Source organism: Phoca vitulina, unplaced genomic scaffold (genome assembly GCF_004348235.1).
Source record: "Phoca vitulina isolate PV1807 unplaced genomic scaffold, GSC_HSeal_1.0 scaffold47, whole genome shotgun sequence".
Classification (NCBI taxonomy): domain Eukaryota; kingdom Metazoa; phylum Chordata; class Mammalia; order Carnivora; family Phocidae; genus Phoca; species Phoca vitulina.
The window spans coordinates 2,402,217-2,419,043 of record NW_022589750.1 but is presented as its reverse complement, the minus strand read 5'-3'; the positions used below and the strand labels follow the sequence as shown (position 1 = coordinate 2,419,043).

At 63.4% G+C, this 16,827-nt stretch overlaps 4 protein-coding genes and 4 non-coding genes across 9 annotated transcripts; 1 reads left to right on the top strand and 7 right to left on the bottom strand.

The window, feature by feature from the left end:
• Nucleotides 1–1,381: 1,381 nt before the first annotated feature.
• SOX15 (SRY-box transcription factor 15) lies at nucleotides 1,382–2,796 on the top strand. The gene is made up of 2 exons (XM_032432166.1): nucleotides 1,382–1,914; nucleotides 2,486–2,796. The coding sequence occupies exons 1-2, from the start codon at nucleotides 1,382–1,384 to the stop codon at nucleotides 2,652–2,654; spliced, it is 702 nt and encodes a 233-aa protein (XP_032288057.1). The 3' UTR covers nucleotides 2,655–2,796.
• A 49-nt stretch (nucleotides 2,797–2,845) lies between these two features.
• Nucleotides 2,846–6,339, bottom strand: MPDU1 (mannose-P-dolichol utilization defect 1). 2 transcript variants are annotated; one of them, XM_032431815.1, is made up of 7 exons: nucleotides 6,149–6,339; nucleotides 4,829–4,894; nucleotides 4,518–4,650; nucleotides 4,118–4,203; nucleotides 3,896–4,014; nucleotides 3,668–3,778; nucleotides 2,846–3,556 (listed from the first exon to the last, which is right to left on the bottom strand). In XM_032431815.1, exons 1-7 carry the CDS (start codon nucleotides 6,249–6,251, stop codon nucleotides 3,437–3,439), a joined length of 738 nt encoding a protein of 245 aa, XP_032287706.1. In that variant the 5' UTR covers nucleotides 6,252–6,339; the 3' UTR covers nucleotides 2,846–3,436. The 2 variants fall into 2 exon arrangements, with proteins under 2 accessions (XP_032287706.1, XP_032287705.1); XM_032431814.1 differs by lacking the exon at nucleotides 3,896–4,014 and having other exon boundaries at nucleotides 6,149–6,327.
• Nucleotides 6,340–7,136: 797 nt separating this feature from the next.
• Nucleotides 7,137–10,150, bottom strand: CD68 (CD68 molecule). The gene is made up of 6 exons (XM_032431898.1): nucleotides 9,565–10,150; nucleotides 9,005–9,486; nucleotides 8,760–8,879; nucleotides 8,568–8,640; nucleotides 8,288–8,458; nucleotides 7,137–8,020 (listed from the first exon to the last, which is right to left on the bottom strand). Exons 1-6 carry the CDS (start codon nucleotides 9,611–9,613, stop codon nucleotides 7,887–7,889), a joined length of 1,029 nt encoding a protein of 342 aa, XP_032287789.1. The 5' UTR covers nucleotides 9,614–10,150; the 3' UTR covers nucleotides 7,137–7,886.
• Nucleotides 10,151–10,267: 117 nt separating this feature from the next.
• EIF4A1 (eukaryotic translation initiation factor 4A1) lies at nucleotides 10,268–16,298 on the bottom strand. Its single transcript, XM_032432043.1, has 11 exons — nucleotides 16,221–16,298; nucleotides 14,837–14,885; nucleotides 14,341–14,473; nucleotides 13,755–13,894; nucleotides 12,567–12,735; nucleotides 12,136–12,245; nucleotides 11,777–11,920; nucleotides 11,561–11,698; nucleotides 11,361–11,450; nucleotides 11,024–11,103; nucleotides 10,268–10,919 (listed from the first exon to the last, which is right to left on the bottom strand). Exons 1-11 carry the CDS (start codon nucleotides 16,241–16,243, stop codon nucleotides 10,775–10,777), a joined length of 1,221 nt encoding a protein of 406 aa, XP_032287934.1. The 5' UTR covers nucleotides 16,244–16,298; the 3' UTR covers nucleotides 10,268–10,774.
• Nucleotides 11,175–11,317, bottom strand: LOC116649403. The gene has a single exon (XR_004302667.1). It is a non-coding gene; the product is annotated as a small nucleolar RNA SNORA67 (small nucleolar RNA).
• On the bottom strand, nucleotides 12,341–12,481 carry LOC116649413. The gene has a single exon (XR_004302676.1). It is a non-coding gene; the product is annotated as a small nucleolar RNA SNORD10 (small nucleolar RNA).
• On the bottom strand, nucleotides 13,283–13,429 carry LOC116649410. The gene has a single exon (XR_004302673.1). It is a non-coding gene; the product is annotated as a small nucleolar RNA SNORA48 (small nucleolar RNA).
• LOC116649409 lies at nucleotides 14,172–14,306 on the bottom strand. Its single transcript, XR_004302672.1, has one exon. It is a non-coding gene; the product is annotated as a small nucleolar RNA SNORA48 (small nucleolar RNA).
• Nucleotides 16,299–16,827: the final 529 nt, after the last annotated feature.

The following is a 16,827-nucleotide window of genomic DNA, read 5'->3' as shown; positions in this document are numbered from 1 at the left end:
TCTCCCCGGTCCAGGTCCCTTTCTAGTCCGGAGGCCAGTGGCCTGTGGCCTGTGGCTTGCTGCTTCTCCCCTCCCCCAGGTGTGCCGGTAGAGGGAGCGGGGCCCCTCCTCTCCCCTGAGTCACCGGGGGCTAGGTAGGGCTGCCCCGGGCCGGAGCCGTTCCTGCTCAGAGCTGAGAGCCAAGGCCGGCCGCCTAATCCGATTACCCGAGGCCTGGGGCTTGGGCCGGGCCTGGGGCTGAATGGGGAGCCGGGCTCCCTGGAGACAGCCTCTGAGACTTAGGCGTCCGGCCCTCGCTGCTGCTGGCTCTCTGCGCTGGGTCCAGGCCGCTTCTCAGGCACCCACACTGCTGACCGCTGGGCCCTGGGGGGTGGGGACCCAGGGGAGCCCGGGCTTCGGGCTCCCTGCCTTCAGACTCAGGTTTGCAGATGGCACCTGCGGTGGAGAAACCGAGGTTTGGGGGCTGGAGTTGGGAGGGCTTAAGTTTTCTCACCTGGAGGAAGGGGCTGAATCACCACCTAAGCACCTGCTGGGATGACTCAGGAAACAAAAATGGACTGCCCTCTGACTGTCTTGGCCCAGGGGCAGGTCAGGGCTTTGAGGAGCAATAGGCACAAGAAAAGGGTTTGGGGTAGGGGGTGGGGTGTTCCCAACTTCCTCCTAGCTCAATTGTGACCCTGAGGGCTTTTGATTCCCCAGTGCTTGATCCCATTGTGCAAAGGAATTGACTTTAAATTGCCAAAGCTCCCGAAGGGAGGGGAAGGCGTTCAGAGCTCCTGGGGCTGGAAAGGCTTGACATCTGGGTCTTGGGTGGGGAGGGGGCGTGGTGCCCCGAGGGGAGTGGTGGGGGCTGGGAACAGGACACCTGGGTTTGCCTAGGGGAGGGGGGCGTTGGCGCCCGTCAGGAGGCGCGGTCTGCGGGGAGGGAGTGGGGAGGAGTCTGGTTAAAAGCTGTTCCCGGGTCTGGCCCACCCGCCAGCCACAGACGCTGAGGCCAGGTGAGAGGGGCGGTGGCGGCCGGGCCCCGGGACTGCTCGGAGGCCGGGCGCGCCTCGGCGGAAGGCGGGCTGGGCCGGGCACCTGGCGGCATCCGGGAGCGGCGGGCGCAGTGTGCGCGGTGCCGGGGTACCGGGCAGCGGGGCGGGCGCCGGCTCTCCAAAGTGCCTGATTGGTTGGGAGCAGGGGCTCCGTTCTCAGGACTCTGAACTTGGGGACGACACCCACTTCTCTAAGGACACGAGTTCTCTGGAACGACTGCAGACTGGGAAGACCCTTGCGTTTTAGGGACACCGGGTGTGGGCATCGACGTTCCGCTTTGGAGGGGAGGGCGCGGAGGACGCCCTCTCAAGGCTTCCCTCCACCACCGCCCCCCCACGCCCCCATGGCGCTTCCTGGCCCTTCACACGCCCAGGTCTGGAGCCTGGAGCCTCCTGCTCCCACGGCTCCTGCCAACCCGTCCCCGGGCTGCCCGGAGCAGGAGGGCGCCGGGAGCGCGGGGGCGTCCGGGGGGCTCCCCCTGGAGAAGGTGAAGCGGCCCATGAACGCGTTCATGGTGTGGAGCTCCGCGCAGCGCCGCCAGATGGCGCAGCAGAACCCGAAGATGCACAACTCGGAGATCTCCAAGCGCCTGGGCGCGCAGTGGAAGCTGCTGGGCGAGGACGAGAAGCGGCCCTTCGTGGAGGAGGCCAAGCGGCTCCGGGCCCGGCACCTGCGCGACTACCCCGACTACAAGTACCGGCCTCGGCGCAAGGCCAAGAGCTCGGGCACCGGGCCGCCCCACTTCGGCCCGGGGAGCGGCGGCGTGGCTGCCGGCGGGCCGGTCTGGGGGCCCGGGTACGCGACCACGCAGGGGAGCAGAAGCTTTGGGTACCAGCCGCCCAGCTACTCTGCAGCCTACCTGCCCGGCGGATACGGGTGAGCGCCTGGGGGGCCGGGCTGAGGCTCCGGCAGGGGCCACTCCGGGGGGACCTGGGGTGGGGGGTGTTAGCGCCCCCCGGCCGGCCAGTGCCCCGCCGGGGGGGGGAGCGTTCTGGTGGCCCCGGGGTTCCCTGGAGGCCGTTTCCATCCCAGCCCGGCAGTGGCGGCCCCCAGGATGCGATCCTGTTCTAGTTACCCGAATTTCCCGTTTCCTCCCCGCTTCTGGCCCTCCTGTGACCCAGCTTCCCCTCCCTGCCCGCGGGGCAAGGAGAGGCCCGGCCCGACTCGGCCCCTTCCTGGCCTGCCGAAAACAGGCGCGACACGCAAGCCCGTTCCAGAGCGTGCCCTGACACGGCCGCGCCCCGGTTCCCAAGCCGCCGCGGGGTCTGGTCTCCAACCTGCGCTACCCAGTGGGGCCCCGACAGCCAGGGACCGGTGGCCGGGTGACGGCAGGTTCTACCTCTGGGGCCAGAGGTGCTCCCACCCACCCCCACCTGTGCGTGGGGGGCGCCGCCGGCACCTCCCAGCCCGGGGACGGGCTCTAACCCCAGTGTCTCTCTCTTTGCAGCTCTTCGCACTGTAAACCAGAGGTCTCCCCGCCGAGCTCCCTCCCTCCGAGTAACCCCAGGCTCCAGGGAGAGCTGCTCCCCCAGTACAGCCCCTGCCTCCCCCCAAGCTCTCCCACCCCGTACAGCCCTCCCCTGCTGGGGCCCCCCCTGCCCCTGACCCACCTCTAACCCTCGTGGACATGGACCTCCCAGGAAGGGCTCCCCCTCCTTTGTCTTCACCCTGAACCCCCCACCCAGGCTGCAAACCCTTCTTTAGAACTGTGTTGGACCCCAGTTCAGAGGAGGCCTGGGCCACGGTCCCCTTCCCCCCCTCCCCCTCCGCCCCACAAAACACATTTTTTTTTGTAGGATGAACACGGTTTTTACAATTAAACCCTGTCTCGGAGTCTTTATTGCCCCGTGTCCGTTCCCCCCTCACAGCAGCAGGAACCAGCAGTCTCCACTCCCTTCCGCCTGGACCTGCCAGAGCAGGAACCTCCTCACCCCACCCTGGGGCCCTGCCTGAGTCATTCTCCCGCCCCCCCGCCCCCCACCCAGCACTGGGGGCCTGGAGACCGTCCCACCCAGGCTCGGGGAGGGGGGCAGCCCCAAGCCCCCAGTTGCTTCCACCGGCGGCTCTGCCCTCCAGGGCCACAGGGAAATGGGGGGAGGGGGAGGGCAGGGCCGACTTGGGCCCCAGAAAACCTGTAGCTGGGAATGGCCGCTGGAGGAGGAGTCTGGGGCGAGCGATTCAGTGAGTTAACCTTCCGCGCACAGGGCAGGAGTGTCGGCCTGAAAGCCCTACCCCCGTGCTCTCCCAGGATCCGCGGTCCCCCTAACACCCGGGCTCGAGACTTTCACAGCTGCAGAGGGAAGAAGGAGGGGTCCCACCAGCAGACCGGTTCGGGTGGGAATGACCCTGAGGCTGGGGGGACGACGGGAGACGCGGAGCTCCAGCAGCCAGCTCAGCCCTACTCTTCCTTCTCGCGGGGGGGCTTTGCATCCCAGTAGAAGAGGAGCTGGCCAGCGATGAGGCCGTTGCAGAGCGAAGAGACCACGAAGGTGCCCGCCATGAGGGGGTCTCCGGTCTCCTGCGTGACACACGGCAGGGCTCCCAGAAAGCGTCCAGAGGAGCAGCGTGAGGTCCGCGGCGGAGCGAGGGCCGGGCTTAGTGCCCCCTAGCGGGGACAAGGGGCGCTCACCTGAACGGAGGTGAAGATCCTGGCCAAGGAGCCCCCGAAGAGCAGAAAGACGGTGACGGCTGAGAGCTGGCCCGTGTGCCCGTTCCGGTAGTTCGTGGCGGCCTGGAGCAGCTGGGGGAGAGGTTGAGAACCTTCGTTCCGCCGTCTGAGCTCCTCACACACTTGCCATCGCCCCCGCTCTGCTCACCCCCCCCCCCCCAGCATCCTTCCCTCGCTCCCAGCCCTCACCCGCCCCACGACCACCGCAGGCACGTTGGAGGCCTGGAGCAGGGTGATGAGGGCCAGGGGCGTCAGTGGGGACAGCAGCAACAGCAGGGCCAGCGCATAGCACGTTAGGAAGGTAACACCTGGGGGTCAGGGAGGTAAGGAGCCCCGATGAGCCTCTCCGGTCCTCGGGCTTCCCCAGGCCGGAGTTCCCAACAGGGCCCCCAAGAGCCACCCCCCCAGCACCTTTCACGGTCTGTCCTCCGTAGTGCAAGACCAGGAAGCAGATGGTGACTGTCTGGAGCATCAGGAACAGGGCTTCACCCCAAGAGCTGCAGAGTCAAGAGTTGGGAGGGAGAAAGGCGGGCCTGGGAAGAGGCAGGGAAAGCCTCCGTGGCCCGTCCACCTGGGGCCACGGTTTGCTGATGACTCCCGGTTGTCTGCAGCCCCGACCTGCGGGGATGGACCGATGGACTCGGTCTAGATCCTGGGCATCCGTGGGATGCTCTCCTCCTCTCATCACGTCCACAGAAGACAGCCAGATTTCCAGAAGGGCTTGAGCTTTGCCTCCCTTTTACCTGCCTCGCCCTGAGCCCCACTAGACGTGTGCACATTCACCTTGGGGATCAAGGGCGGGCTCCCTCACCTGAAGGGGAAGTTGTTGGTGATGCTGTAGACCATGGTCCCCGTCAGCGCCATTAGCTCTAGCATTACTGACTGAAGGCTCAACCCTTCGGCACTCTTGGCTCTCAGGATTTTAAACACCTGCGGCAGTTTGACTAGAGAAAGGACGAGAAGGGCAGGGATGAGGAGCGAGCATCCCTCAGGAGCAGCGCGCCACAGCCAGGGAGTGGACTGGGAAGCCTGTTAACTCCACTTCCGGTCAAGGGACCCACCCAGCTTCTGGCATCTCAGCTCTCCGCCCTCCTGACATCAGGGAAAAGAGAAGGTACGCACCTAGCAGTGACCCAGCCACGATGCCCAGACCCAGGCCTTTGCTGAGGAGAATCTTGAGGCAGGGGACTGAGAAGAGAAAAAGGAGTAAACAGAACGGACGCCTCTGGAACCCCGCCCAGGGCTAAAGGCTCTTCATGCTGCTGTGCGTTGCCGCTGCTCCTTAAGACGTGGACAAACCCACACAAGGAAGCCCGGGGCTGTCGGGGCCTGGGCCTTCCTGCTCCCAGTCCTGTCGCTGTCCTCTGACTTTCCAAAACAGCCTTTACCATGCGGATTACATCTAAACTGCTTGGTGTGGGGCGCCTGGGTGGCTCAGTCGGTTGAACATCTGCCTTCGGCTCAGGTTGTGATCCCAGGGTCCTGGGATCGAGCCCCGTGTCGGGCTCCCTGCTTCTCCCTCTCCCTGCAGCTCCCCCTGCTTGTGCTCTCTCCGTCCAGTAAATAAAAATCTTTGGAAGAAAAAAAAAAAACTCGTAAAGCTGAGCAATGCCCACGAGTCCTCGGATCCTTCATTCCCCTCCTCTGAGCAACCCGGGCGATCCAACCCACAGGTCTTCCCAGTGCAAGGACAGGTCTCCCGATCCACTCGCTCCTGAACCCTCTGTCCCAGGCCCCCGCTCACAGACCTCACGTTACCCTTCAGGGGCTTGCTGGGAGGCCCCGGCCCCCACAACTCCTCCAGCCCCGGGAGCCCCCACACCTCCTCCAGCCCCGGGAGCTCGGCCCAGTGGGAGTCATGAATTCGACCCAGTCGGTCCCAGGAGCACAGTGGGGGACCGGGAACGGGCAAGGGCAGGCTGGGCAGGTCTCCCACGGGACCTGGCGTCTGCAGTGGGCTTCGTGTGGACCTGCCTCGCAGACGGAGGACTGCAGGCAAGTCACCCCAGGCTTAGACCACGAGCAAGCGTGGAGGGCGGAAGGCGCCTCTGGAGGGAGCCCGATGCGGGGCTCGATCCCAGGGCCCCGGGATCATGACCCGAGCCGAAGGCAGACGCCTAACCGACTGATCTACTGAAGACTGGAACGATTTGGTCAGATTTTAACTTTGTCTTGTGCGGTTTCGAGTCTCTCCATCTTTTACTACCACAAAGCAGCAGCTGGGCCGCCGCCGCCCGCTGACCCCTCCCCGGCCTCCCGCCCAAATATGGCGAGCCCCACTCTATGGAGGCCGAGACACTTCCGCCCCCTTCCGGAGTGATTTCCGCCCGGCTCGGCCCGGCAGGGGTCGCCGCCGCCGCGCCGCCTGGGCAGCAGTCACGCACCATTGATGGCCCGAGGGCGCTCCGGCAGAGCTTTGATAGGATGCCGAATAAAGCTCACCGTGAAGCAAGTCCCACTGGACGAAAATTTGGTCGTAGCATTCCTCAGGTAAGAGAAGCGGCACCAGCGCCCGTTTGAGCGGGCCATCTGCCTCGGCCGCCATGTTGCCAAATTAGCTTCCGCCTGTCTCTCCGGGCCGCCATTGACCGACGCTGCGCATGCGCGCTCTGGGCCCTCCGCCCCGCCCTCTTCCCCGCTCTTTCTAACGCCACCCCACCTTCAGCAGCGTGAAATAGGTCTCGGCCAGAGACCACGTTTCGGAAGCACCATCCCTGTGCGAATTTTACGGCGTGCTAAAGCTCTGCGCCTGCGCAGTTCCATCTATCGCGCCTTTGTTTACGCTCCCAGTTCGGAGGCCGCACTGAGCCTCCTGCCTTTCTGCGCTCCTCCTGCGCGGCGCCATCTTGTCTGCCCGCGGCCGACTCCACATTGTTCGAAGTTGAGAGAGAAGGAGCCTGAGTCTCCGGGAGGGCGTTCAGTGGGGGCGCCGTGGCTCCCTCTCTCCTGTTGTCTCGGCGACTCCCGAGGGAAGGGCGTCGGCGGGAGCAGGACCGCCTGCCCCAGGCAGCCCTCCGGCGGCGCCGAGCTGCGCGTAGGCCCATGTGCCTCCCTCCCCGGCTCGCCCGGGGCCTTGGCGGCTGGGTGCGCCCGCAGCTGCTGGGCCGGGACGGGGGGACGGCCGAGGAACCCCCCAGGCCCGAGGGTTCCCTCCCACGCCGCCGGCGCCTCAGCCCTGTGCGGCCGCGGGCCGAGCCAGCAGCTCCCCTTGGGAGAGGCCAGCGTGGACAGCGATGCCCTCCGCCCCCCGCGCCGGGACCCCAGCTCGCAGCCATCCCGGTGGCGGCGGGCCTGGCCGTTACGCCCCGGTGGCCCGGCGCCCGCTGCAAGGACCACGCCGTCGGGCAGCAGTTCTTTGCCGGTTAGCGAGGTCACACGGGATGTCCGGGACGCGGTGGGGCGGGCCTCCGCCTTACCGGGCCCCCGCGGCTGGAAGGGCCGCCTCCGGCTTCCCGGCGATCGCGCCGTGGCCTGCTGGAAAGCGGGGAGCTGCCCTGGGGCGGCCCCGCACTCCCTCTGGGTACACCCCCGGGGCAGGGGCCCGGGCTGGAGGCCTGCTGTTCCTGGGGGAGCCCAGGGTGACTGGGGGTGGCGGTGAGAGTCCCCACGGCTGCCACGGCTGGGACAGGAGCGTCCCTGGTGCGGGGAGGGTTTCATCGGTGTGTTCACCCGGCCCTGGACGCCGAGGGCGGAGCGGAGCGTTCTTGTTGCTGAGGAGCACCCACAGGAGGGTGGCACCTTCCCACCCACGCTCACTGGCCGTTGCTGCCTGTTCCCCTGTGACTGCGAAACTGGTTTGGAGGGCAGGGGGTCCTGGGGCAGCCAGACGCCCCGGAAGAGGAGGACGGGGGGGCGAGGCAGATGGGACACCAGCCGTGCTAGGCTTTGGGGGATGAGCCCACGAGGGCGTGTGGCCACACATGACGGTCTCGCTCCGAGACTCAACCACGGACGGCGCAGAAAGGCGTGTGACCGACACTCACGGCTTTTAATCCTGGCCAGAAGGACGGGGAAAACCGAGGGCAGAGGCTGGAGCAGGGTTTAGTATTCTGGGGCCGGGAGAGGAGAAACGGGGCACGTTTAATGAGCAGCTTAGCTCCACTACTGTGCTTGAAGACGGAGGGGGTTGAGTGGTGAGAACGCAGGGCTCCGTGGTGTCACCTGGTATTGGGACGGATGCTCAGAGGGGCTGGTAGGCGGGTGGGCGTCTCCGGACGATGCAGAATGTAACCAGCAGCAGGGTGAGGAGGCCGAGCGAGACCAAGCCGAGGATGAGGGGCAGCAGGTTGAACTGGTCGCTGGGACAAGAGAAACCTGGCCGAGAGGGAGGGCCGGCAGGAATCACGGTGGAGGCCGCGCCCAGGCTGAAGGAGGAGGACGGCGTGGGTGGGGGGCGTTGGGAAGTAGGAGATTGGCTAGAAGACTCGGAGCAGTAAGGAAAAGGGGAGAAGGGCAGAGTTGCGGAGGAAAGAGGACAGTTGACAGGCCTGAAAGAGGAAGGGAGGTTCTGGGCCCGACGCCTGGGGGGGGCGGTGCTGTCCCAGCAGGCGGGGCTGTCGAGGGGGCAGGAAGAGGTCTTACTTGGCCCAAAGGCCCCCGAAGGGGGCAGCCGAGCGGCCTGTAGCCTCAGGTGGAGCAGGTCAAGACGCAAAGCCGGCGTCAGAACGACGCTTGCGTTTCTGCAGCCGAAGCTCTGGCCCAGGGGGGCTTGGAGAGCTCGAAGGGACGAATTCTGACCCGAGAAGGTCCACTCTGGAAGAGCGAGGAAGGGTCAGCTCTCCGTCCCTGTCCCCGCCCCCGGCTCTGGTCCCTTCGGGAGCCCAGACGTCCAGGGCAGGCGACGAGAGGGCAGGGTACTCACGCGCTGCCTGCGGGAAGGACACGTTGTATTCCAGAGCCAGGTAGTTCAGGTAGACCGCGCCCTGCCGTGGCTCCTGGGGACGTGACCAGAAGGCTCAGGGTGGCAGCGCACAGCCACGTGCCCGGAGCCGGAGCGCAGCCAGGGACTGGTGGGAGGAGGGCAGGCAGGGGGTGGGGGATGCGGGGGAGGTACCTGCTCGAACCCGAAGCTGAGCTGTCCGAAGGGGAAGGAGAGAAGCAGATGGGGGTGGGCGCCCTCACAGCCCCCCTGGGGCTTGGTTTTGTCGGGGTTCAGTACGGAGATGCCCCAGGCCTGTAGAAGTTGAAGTGAGAGTTCTGTGAGAACACAGCCATGCCATCCGAGGTGCCCTGTCCCCTCCACCCCGGCCCTGCCTCGCTCCCTCGCCCCTGCCGTCCTCCGCCGGCTCTTGGCTTTACCTTTCCTCCGCCCCGGGTTGGGTACACAACTCCGATCTGAATCCGGGCTTGGAGCCGGACGCAGGGCTGGGAACCGTTGGTCCAGGTGTAGTCTCCTATGGCCTCCTGGGGCCCTGGGCTGGGACTGGGCGGGGGTGGCAGCGGCCCTGGGTGGGGGGAGCTGGTGGAGGCTTTGGGGCTGGTGGCGGTGCTGTTGCTCGTTGTTGGATGAACCGTGGTGTTTCCGTGGCGGGGGGTGGTCGGGGGCTGGTGAGTGGCCGTCGTGGGCCGGTGAGTGGCCGTTGTGGGCCGGTGAGTGGCTGTCGTGGGCTGGTGAGTGGCCGTCGTGGGCTCATGGCTGGTGGCGCCCGCGGTGGTGGTTCCATGGCTCGTGGTCGCAGGGCTTGCTGTGCTTTCTGTCGCTGTCGGGGTCGGGGTCACCGTGAAGGATGGCAGCAGAGTGGCCGACTTTTTATGAGGACAGTCGTTCCCTGTACCCTGGGCTTTCAGCAGAGGAGACTGGTTAGCAGCGGGTGGGCAGCTCCTCCCGGGGCCCCCTCCCCTCAGGCCGCTCTCCTTACCAGCCAGCAGCCCCACCAGGGCCCCCAAGACCACCACAGCCGGCCCCATGACAGAACGGCCTCACCCGGTCCGTCTGGGCCCGTCCCGTCTGTCCCAGCTGCTTGCTCAGCCCTAAGCCCTCTGCCTTCCTTTGGAAAAGGAGGAATTAAGCTTTTGACTTCCTGTCACTGAGACAGTCCGCCCCCCGCCTGACTCAGGCACCTCAGCCCCAGCCACCAATCCCTTAGTCACCGGACTTTTGTCATTGAGGGGATTGCCCTGGCTTCCAAGTGGGAGCCCCAGCCTCCAGAACGTCACACGTGAGAGTTTGGGGGCAGTCGATGCCATCGATGGACGGGTCTACCTCCAAGCACGTGTGGAGGCCCCCAGGATCACAGACCAGCAGGCCAGCAGCACCCCCCAGTGCTCTCAGAAGCGGGGTGTTTGAGGCATTGTGAAAGGGCTCTTCGCCCTTCCCCTCCGTCGGGCGCTTCCTCTTGGCCGAGGCACGTGAGGCGCTCGGGACAGTGCTCGTGGCAGGCGGGCACCAGAGCAGGTCGGGGTGTCCAGTGATGGGACGTCGTCAGGAGGGAGGCGAAAAAGCAACCCCAGGGAAATCTGTAAGGGTGATGACGGGGGGGGGGGGGGGGGCACAGCCGGAGATGCATGCGCCCAGTAACAGGTGGGAGGGAAGGGGAGGCAAGAAACGAGAAGCCCAAACAGGCAGTTTGCAAGTCATTTTATTCAGAATTTTGTGTTTTGTTTCCTGAATCAATAAATACTATACAAAACAATGTAAAAATGGCTACCATTTTTTCTCCCCTGCTCCCCCCACCTGGGGACAATCCCCTGGGCCATTTAACTCGCATTCTCCGGATTTGGTCCAGCAAATGGGGTTGAGTGACACTACGGCCCCTTGAATCCTCCTCAGAGGCGTTCAGCTGGGGTGGGGAGAGCCTCTGGGGCTTGGAGGTCGACTAGGTTACGGAGATGGATTAGTGTTTTTGGGAGAAGAGACGGCGCCTGGGGCAAGAGCCTGCCCCAAAGAAAAGGGGGTCTAAAATGTTCACGGTTCCTTCTTTTGCCTCAAAAAGTGACATTTATTCAAAGAAAAAAAAAAAAGAAAAAATGACAAGATGTCCATCCCTTGGCTCCCTTCCCTCCCCCCTCCTGCTCCTCTTCAGCCCCTCAGACTGAAGCCTGGGTAGGGCTAGGTAGCAGGACAGCCCCTCAGATGAGGTCAGCAACATTGAGGGGCATCTCCTCAATGGAGGTGTTGTAGAAGGTCTCGATGTCTCGAAGAGTCCTCTTGTCTTCTTCTGTCACCATGTTAATAGCCACACCCTTACGGCCAAATCGTCCCCCACGACCGATTCTGGTGGAAAACAAGGACACCTCTGTATGAGGGATGATCAAGGAAAAGGGAAACGGAACTTCAGCTCAGGGCGAGCTGCGGGAACGTTCCAGGCCCACACTTACCTGTGGATGTAGTTTTCCCTGTTGGTGGGAAGGTCATAGTTGATGACTAAGGAAACCTGCTGCACGTCAATGCCTCTGGCCTAGGTCAGGGGAGAGGACAGGTCAGCACGAGAACCAGGAGGGGACACATCGAGCCGGAAGGGACTGAAACGTGTGTAGGCAGCCAAAGGCAGGCAAAGGAAACAGACATGCCCTCTCCCCCAGCAACCTAAGGCATGCCACATTTTCTTCCAAGTTGCTACTTTCCTGAAGAAGGGCACAGGCAGGCCCCTTGGAGAGGGAATCACCTTGGATTTTCCCTTCTTCCTTCCCACTCTCCCGGCGTCCCCCTACTCACCAGCAGGTCAGTGGTAATCAGTACTCGGCTAGAACCGGAGCGGAACTCCCTCATGATAACGTCTCGTTCCTTTTGGTCCATATCTCCGTGCTAGAGCGGGAACAGAAGAGAGGGCGTGGGTCACGGGCCCGTGGGTGCCGAGCAGCCGCCGAGAGGCGCGCCAAGGCCCCACCACTGGGGACAAGGTGGAGAGCACGCACCATGGCGGACACAGTGAAGTCTCGGGCGTGCATCTTCTCAGTGAGCCAGTCCACCTTCCTTCGGGTGTTGATGAATATGACCGCCTGCGTGATGGTCAGGGTCTCGTACAGGTCGCACAGCGTGTCCAGCTTCCACTCCTGGGAGGGGGAGGGGAGACCAGTCAGGGGCTACACCACCCCCCCCCCCGCCGGCCCGCCTCCTGCCCCGGGCCCCACCTCTCGCTCCACATTGATGTAGAACTGGCGGATACCCTCCAGGGTCAGCTCCTCCTTCTTGACCAGGATCCGGATGGGGTCCCTCATGAACTTCTTGGTCACCTCGAGCACGTCGGAAGGCATCGTGGCAGACAGCAAAACCACCTAACAGAGGAGAGCAGCCTCAGGGTGGGGGACCCTCCACGGTACCTGCCACCCCCGTTCCCGAGGACCCCCTGAAACAGAAGCCAGTGCATAAAAAGGCTTGAGGGGAGACCCCAGGATTCCTGTTGGCTCCTCTGCTCCATTACCCCAAGCACCCCACAATCTACAAAGGAGTCCTCGACTCTACGACACGAGGCTGTACACCTCTTCCTCACCTGGGTGTTGCTGTTGAGCTTCTGGAATATGTCATAGATCTGGTCCTTGAATCCACGGCTTAACATTTCATCAGCTTCGTCCAGTACAAACATCTTGATGTACTTGGGAGCTACGAGAGCGAGAAAATACCAATAGGTAGTGATAGGGAAGTGTGAGAGGAGACTCACGTTTCCCAATAAAGAACAGAAAAGGGACAAGAGATCTGCTCTCAGAAGACGAAGGGTGATCCTTTGCCTGCGACTCCCACGCTAGGCCAGCTGACAGCCCTGGGAAGTAGAACACTCCCCGGGGCTGAGAAGACAGGGAAGCCAGGCTCAGATGACACGCATGGGCTCATCCCAGAGCAAGCCCCTCCCAGGCGCACACGGGCACCGAGGAGGAGACCGTGGATCAGGGGACGGGGGGCGCGTGCGCGGTAGAGGAGACTCACACAGATATCTCCGATTCAGCATGTCAAACACACGACCCGGGGTGCCCACGATGATATGGGGAGCCTCCATCTGAAGCTTCTGCACCTCGGCACGTACGTTGGTCCCCCCGATGCAGGCGTGACAGGAGGCACCCATGTAATCTCCTAGTGCCATGACTACCTTCTGTATCTAGACCCAGAAAGAAGTGCCCGTGCGTTAACTGTAACCGTGCCAGGCCCCATTTAAAACGCTTCTGATGTAATGCTCTCCACCTCAGACATGCACCATTAAACTCACTTTTCAGGCAAGAAACAGGCAGACACTTCACTTAAGATCACACTGCCAGTAAATGACAGGCTCAGGTTTGAGCTTGGTCTGGCTCCTAAGAACACAAGGATTCACAGTAACCGCCCTTCTAAAAGCCACCAACAACCCATTTCATTTGATCTCATAGCAACCACTTTTATGAACAAAATGCCATCTACCTGCGTTCTACTGCACTCCTGCCACAGAACCTGTGCTAGGGGAGATATTCACTCTAAAAAAAAAAAAAAGCATCCGCACACACACGAAGGCCCCCTGGAGTTCTAGAATTCTGTTTTGCTTGCACAACATTACCTTTGTTCGCAGTTAGCACAGAATCATCCTGATTTTTCCACAGAACTTTTCTACTTAAGAGACCAGCATTTCTGACTTTCTTCTCCAAGACCCGGGAAAACAGTCTATCGTTAGGATTTTGTGTACCCCAGGCATGAAACAGCTCTGGCCACCAACCCAGGCATCAAGCTAGGATGAACAAAGGACTGTCCGTCTGCTTTGCCCCTGGCTGATACAAGAGCACCACCACCACACCAAGGGGTCTCTCTGCCCATTGCCAGGGGTCTGTTCATCAACAGCTGCCAAACTTGCCCGGCCAGCCAGGCTCCACCTCGCGGCCTTTTCATTTGACTCAGGAAATGGGTGGAGAAAATAATGCTTATTGTGTTTGGGTAAGAAACGGCTTATAATTAGCCCTAACAAGCCTTCAGAAATCCGGAAGTCCTTGGGTCATTTTCTCTACTTTTACACGGTGGTCCCTCTCTTCCCCCCGTGCTTCAGTTCTGCTGAGCTGGTGGTCCTTGCGGAGCACACCTCTGATTTTTTTGATTATGCTAATTATTTCTAAAAAGCATTCCTTCAAGAGAGGAGTTAGGAAGCTGCATGCTCACCTGCTGAGCCAACTCTCTAGTAGGTGCCAGGACCAAGGCCTGCGTAGCCTTTAGATCCAATTCAATCTGTTGCAGAATCGATATGGCAAAAGTGGCTGTTTTCCCAGTCCCAGATTGGGCTTGAGCGATCACATCATAACCTAAACAGATGAGCAGAAATGTGATACCAAAGTGCATACGTTTCAGGATCAGGAGACAATCAAGGCTCTGATCAATCAATCAGCACCCAACAGAACTATGTGGCAAGCATTAAGGGCTTCGCAGACTTTACCCCATCACAATGTAATACCGACACCGAACAATCGGGAAGCAGATCAGATTAACTCGTTTAGTACTACAGAAAATGGGCCTAGAAACACAGGGACGAACAGCAGTTATGAGCTGGCTAAACTACCTTACTGAAATTAAACCAGCGATCCGTGTGTCCAGGGCATGAACCAGGCGCAGGCACGGACCCAAAGCCAAGCTGGGATAAACAAGGAGTTGCTTTGTCCCTGACTGATATGAGACAAGCACCACCACGCAGGTGCCACTCTACCCAGGTCAGGGACAGTCCAGCACTCGTCCTGGGGCCGAGGACTCTTACCCTTGATACAAGGGAGAATGGCTCGCTGCTGAATGGCAGAAGGCTTCTCAAAACCATAGGCGTAGATGCCACGGAGAAGGGACTCAGAGAGGTTCATGTCATCGAAGCTGTCAACGATCTCATTCCAGTTACTCTACAGGACAGAGAAATTCCAACGGTAGGAGACACAAAGCTGTGTCCTAGCACTGAACCACCAGACCCTGTACCTGCACCGGAGCTTCAGAGCCCCCACCTCTCCTCCCTCCAGGGAAGCCAGCTGGCCCTACAAGGTCTGGGAAATCACCTTAAAGGGCGAGTCCACTTGTAAAACCAGAGACCAGACAATGTAGAAAAACAGGACTCAACTCCAGCACGTAAGATACTTTTAACAAATCACCGTAAAGGAGTGAGGATAAGAGAACAGATCACTCAGGAGGTAGGCAACCACAGTCCCGGATTCAGGGGACACTGCCTTTCCCAGAAAGGAGAGACAGACAGCGTAGGGCTCCAAGCTCACCTCGATGACGCCTTCGGGCTCCATCCCATCGGGGCCATTGTCTCTGGATCTGTTGGGTCAAAGCAGAAGCACGCCAACTGAGACGCGTCAGAAGCCCCCCAGCAGCTGGCGGCCCTGCACGATGCCATCGGCCCCACTCCCGAGCCGACCCGCCAGCTCCCCAGGACACAGCCCTTCCTCTACCACCGAGCCAGACCCCTGCCCCCGGCAGGCTGCAAGGAGCGCCAGCGCGCTCCCGGGGCCCGGAGGGGGTCCGCGCCGCCGGGCCCTTGTGTCCCGGGCCGGGGCCGCTCCAAGCCCGAGCGCGTGCGCCTCCCCCCCCCCCCCCGCGGCCCCGGCGCGCCGGAAGTCCCGCCCCTCACCTCCCAGCTGCGAGGGGAGGACATCCCCTTCCCCCCACGTCACTCCGCCCGCGCCCTCCCCCACCCCCTCCAGCCCGTCTCCCCCCCTCGCGGTGCCCGGATGTGGGAGGCCGCGGGCGGTGGCGGCCTCGCGCACAATGAGCCCCAGCCGAGCTAGCGAAGGGGGAGATTGCACAACACTCAGAAGCCAAGCGGGCTGGGGGAGGGGAGCCCCTCGGGCCGCCATGTGCTCGCTCCCTCGACCACCCGGCGGCGTCTCCCCCCGCCACGGAACAATCCACAACCCGCCCGCCCCCGTCGCGAAATGGCGTCGCCCTCCCATACCTCAGGCCGCTCACCCCCGAAGGAAAGTGGACCTGCCCATCCGCAGTTTGCCAATTGCCCGGCTTGTGCGGCAAAATGGACCCGCCCGCCCGGCGCCGGGTGGGCTCCCGGTGCCTCACGCGGCCGCTCCTCGGGGTCAGGCTCGGTCCTGGCCGTCAAGAAAACCAGCACACTGAACGGCCGGCTTCTTCCGCCCCGCCCCGGCTCTCCGCGCGACCGAGCGCCCGGCTCGGAGGACCCGGGCGCCCCCCGCGCCGGCGAGTGGTCCCGTCGGAACCCCCCGGAACCCCTAGCGCGCGCGAGCCCTCCCTCCGCCGGAGAGGCGCCCGGACCCGCCGGCCCGGGCCACGCGCGCTGGCGGCCGTCGCCGCCGTCGTCCCCCGCGCCGGGTCGCGACCCCGCCTGGCGCTCGGGCGCCGGGGCCTCGCGCGCCGCGTCGTGGGCGGGGAGCGGCCTCCCGGCGGGCCTCGCACGCCAGGCCCCGAGGGCCGGGCCGTCCCCGCTCGCTGCCCAGGCCCGGGCCCTGCCCCCTCGCCCCCCAAGACCGGGCCTCCCGGCGTGGCTGTCCCGTACAACCCCGGGCGGGGAGGGGCGGCCCCGGGCGGTGGGCCTCGGCTGCCCCTCCCCCCCGCCCCGCGGGGCCCTCGGGAGGGAGCGGCAAGTGAGCAGCCTCGACCTTTTGCAAAAGGGTTTCTTACCGGGAATCCTGACTCGCAGACATGATCCTTAGAAACTAGGGCGGAGTGCCCGCCTATCGACAACTTATAGAGCGCCCGAGCCCGCCCCAGCCATCGCATTGGCTTGGCCGCCTCGGCCCCGCCCGCCAGCGCTCAGCGACTCGGCGTGACGTTAGTTCGCAGGCGCTCCGGCACGCCGCCACCATTGGACAACCTGAACGCCTATCAAGGTGAGGCCCCGCCCCGCAGCCCCATTGGCTGTGGGGCCCGCCTTTCTCGCCGGTGCGGAAGTGACATACGGGAGCCAGGCCTCGAGGCCTGGCAGCCATCTTGGGGCCCAGCGCCCCTACACGTGCGGAGGCGAGGGCGCCCGGGTCATGTGGTCCGGCTGGCCCTATCGCGCGCGAGGGGCGAGGCTTCAGCCTCCAGGGACTTCCGGGCTCCCGAGACGGCCACTTCCCTTCGCCTCGGCTCCAGGTGCGCGCCGGACCCCCAGTTTAGTTTGTCGTTTCCTGCAGCAAAGGTAGACCGGACACCGCCGCGAGCCCCTGCGAGTGTGCGGGGGACAGTGGAAGCAGGAGGCGCGCCCCCGGCCACGGGCAGGGCGGGGAGGGGAGCCCCCGCGCAC

Bases quoted from the DNA above. Each gene is read 5' to 3' on its own strand.
- CD68 (XM_032431898.1), bottom strand. From the start codon at position 9,613: ATGGGGCCGGCTGTGGTGGTCTTGGGGGCCCTGGTGGGGCTGCTGGCT. The intron at 9,487-9,564 runs GTAAGGAGAGCG...CTCTGCTGAAAG, and splicing joins CCTGGTGGGGCTGCTGGCTG to CCCAGGGTACAGGGAACGAC. The intron at 8,880-9,004 runs GTAAAGCCAAGA...CAACTTCTACAG, and splicing joins CAACCCGGGGCGGAGGAAAG to GCCTGGGGCATCTCCGTACT.
- EIF4A1 (XM_032432043.1), bottom strand. From the start codon at position 16,243: ATGTCTGCGAGTCAGGATTCCCG. The intron at 14,474-14,836 runs GTGAGCTTGGAG...TCTGTCCTGTAG, and splicing joins AGCCCGAAGGCGTCATCGAG to AGTAACTGGAATGAGATCGT. The intron at 13,895-14,340 runs GTAAGAGTCCTC...TCATCTGTTTAG, and splicing joins CATTCTCCCTTGTATCAAGG to GTTATGATGTGATCGCTCAA.
- SOX15 (XM_032432166.1), top strand. From the start codon at position 1,382: ATGGCGCTTCCTGGCCCTTCACACGCCCAGGTCTGGAGCCTGGAGCCT. The intron at 1,915-2,485 runs GTGAGCGCCTGG...CTCTCTTTGCAG, and splicing joins TACCTGCCCGGCGGATACGG to CTCTTCGCACTGTAAACCAG.
- MPDU1 (XM_032431814.1), bottom strand. From the start codon at position 6,251: ATGGCGGCCGAGGCAGATGGCCCGCTCAAACGGGCGCTGGTGCCGCTT. The intron at 3,779-4,117 runs GTGCTGGGGGGG...CCTCTCCCCCAG, and splicing joins CGGAGGACAGACCGTGAAAG to CTGCTCCAGGCCGCCACGAA. The intron at 3,557-3,667 runs GTGAGCGCCCCT...TGTGTCACGCAG, and splicing joins GGATCTTCACCTCCGTTCAG to GAGACCGGAGACCCCCTCAT.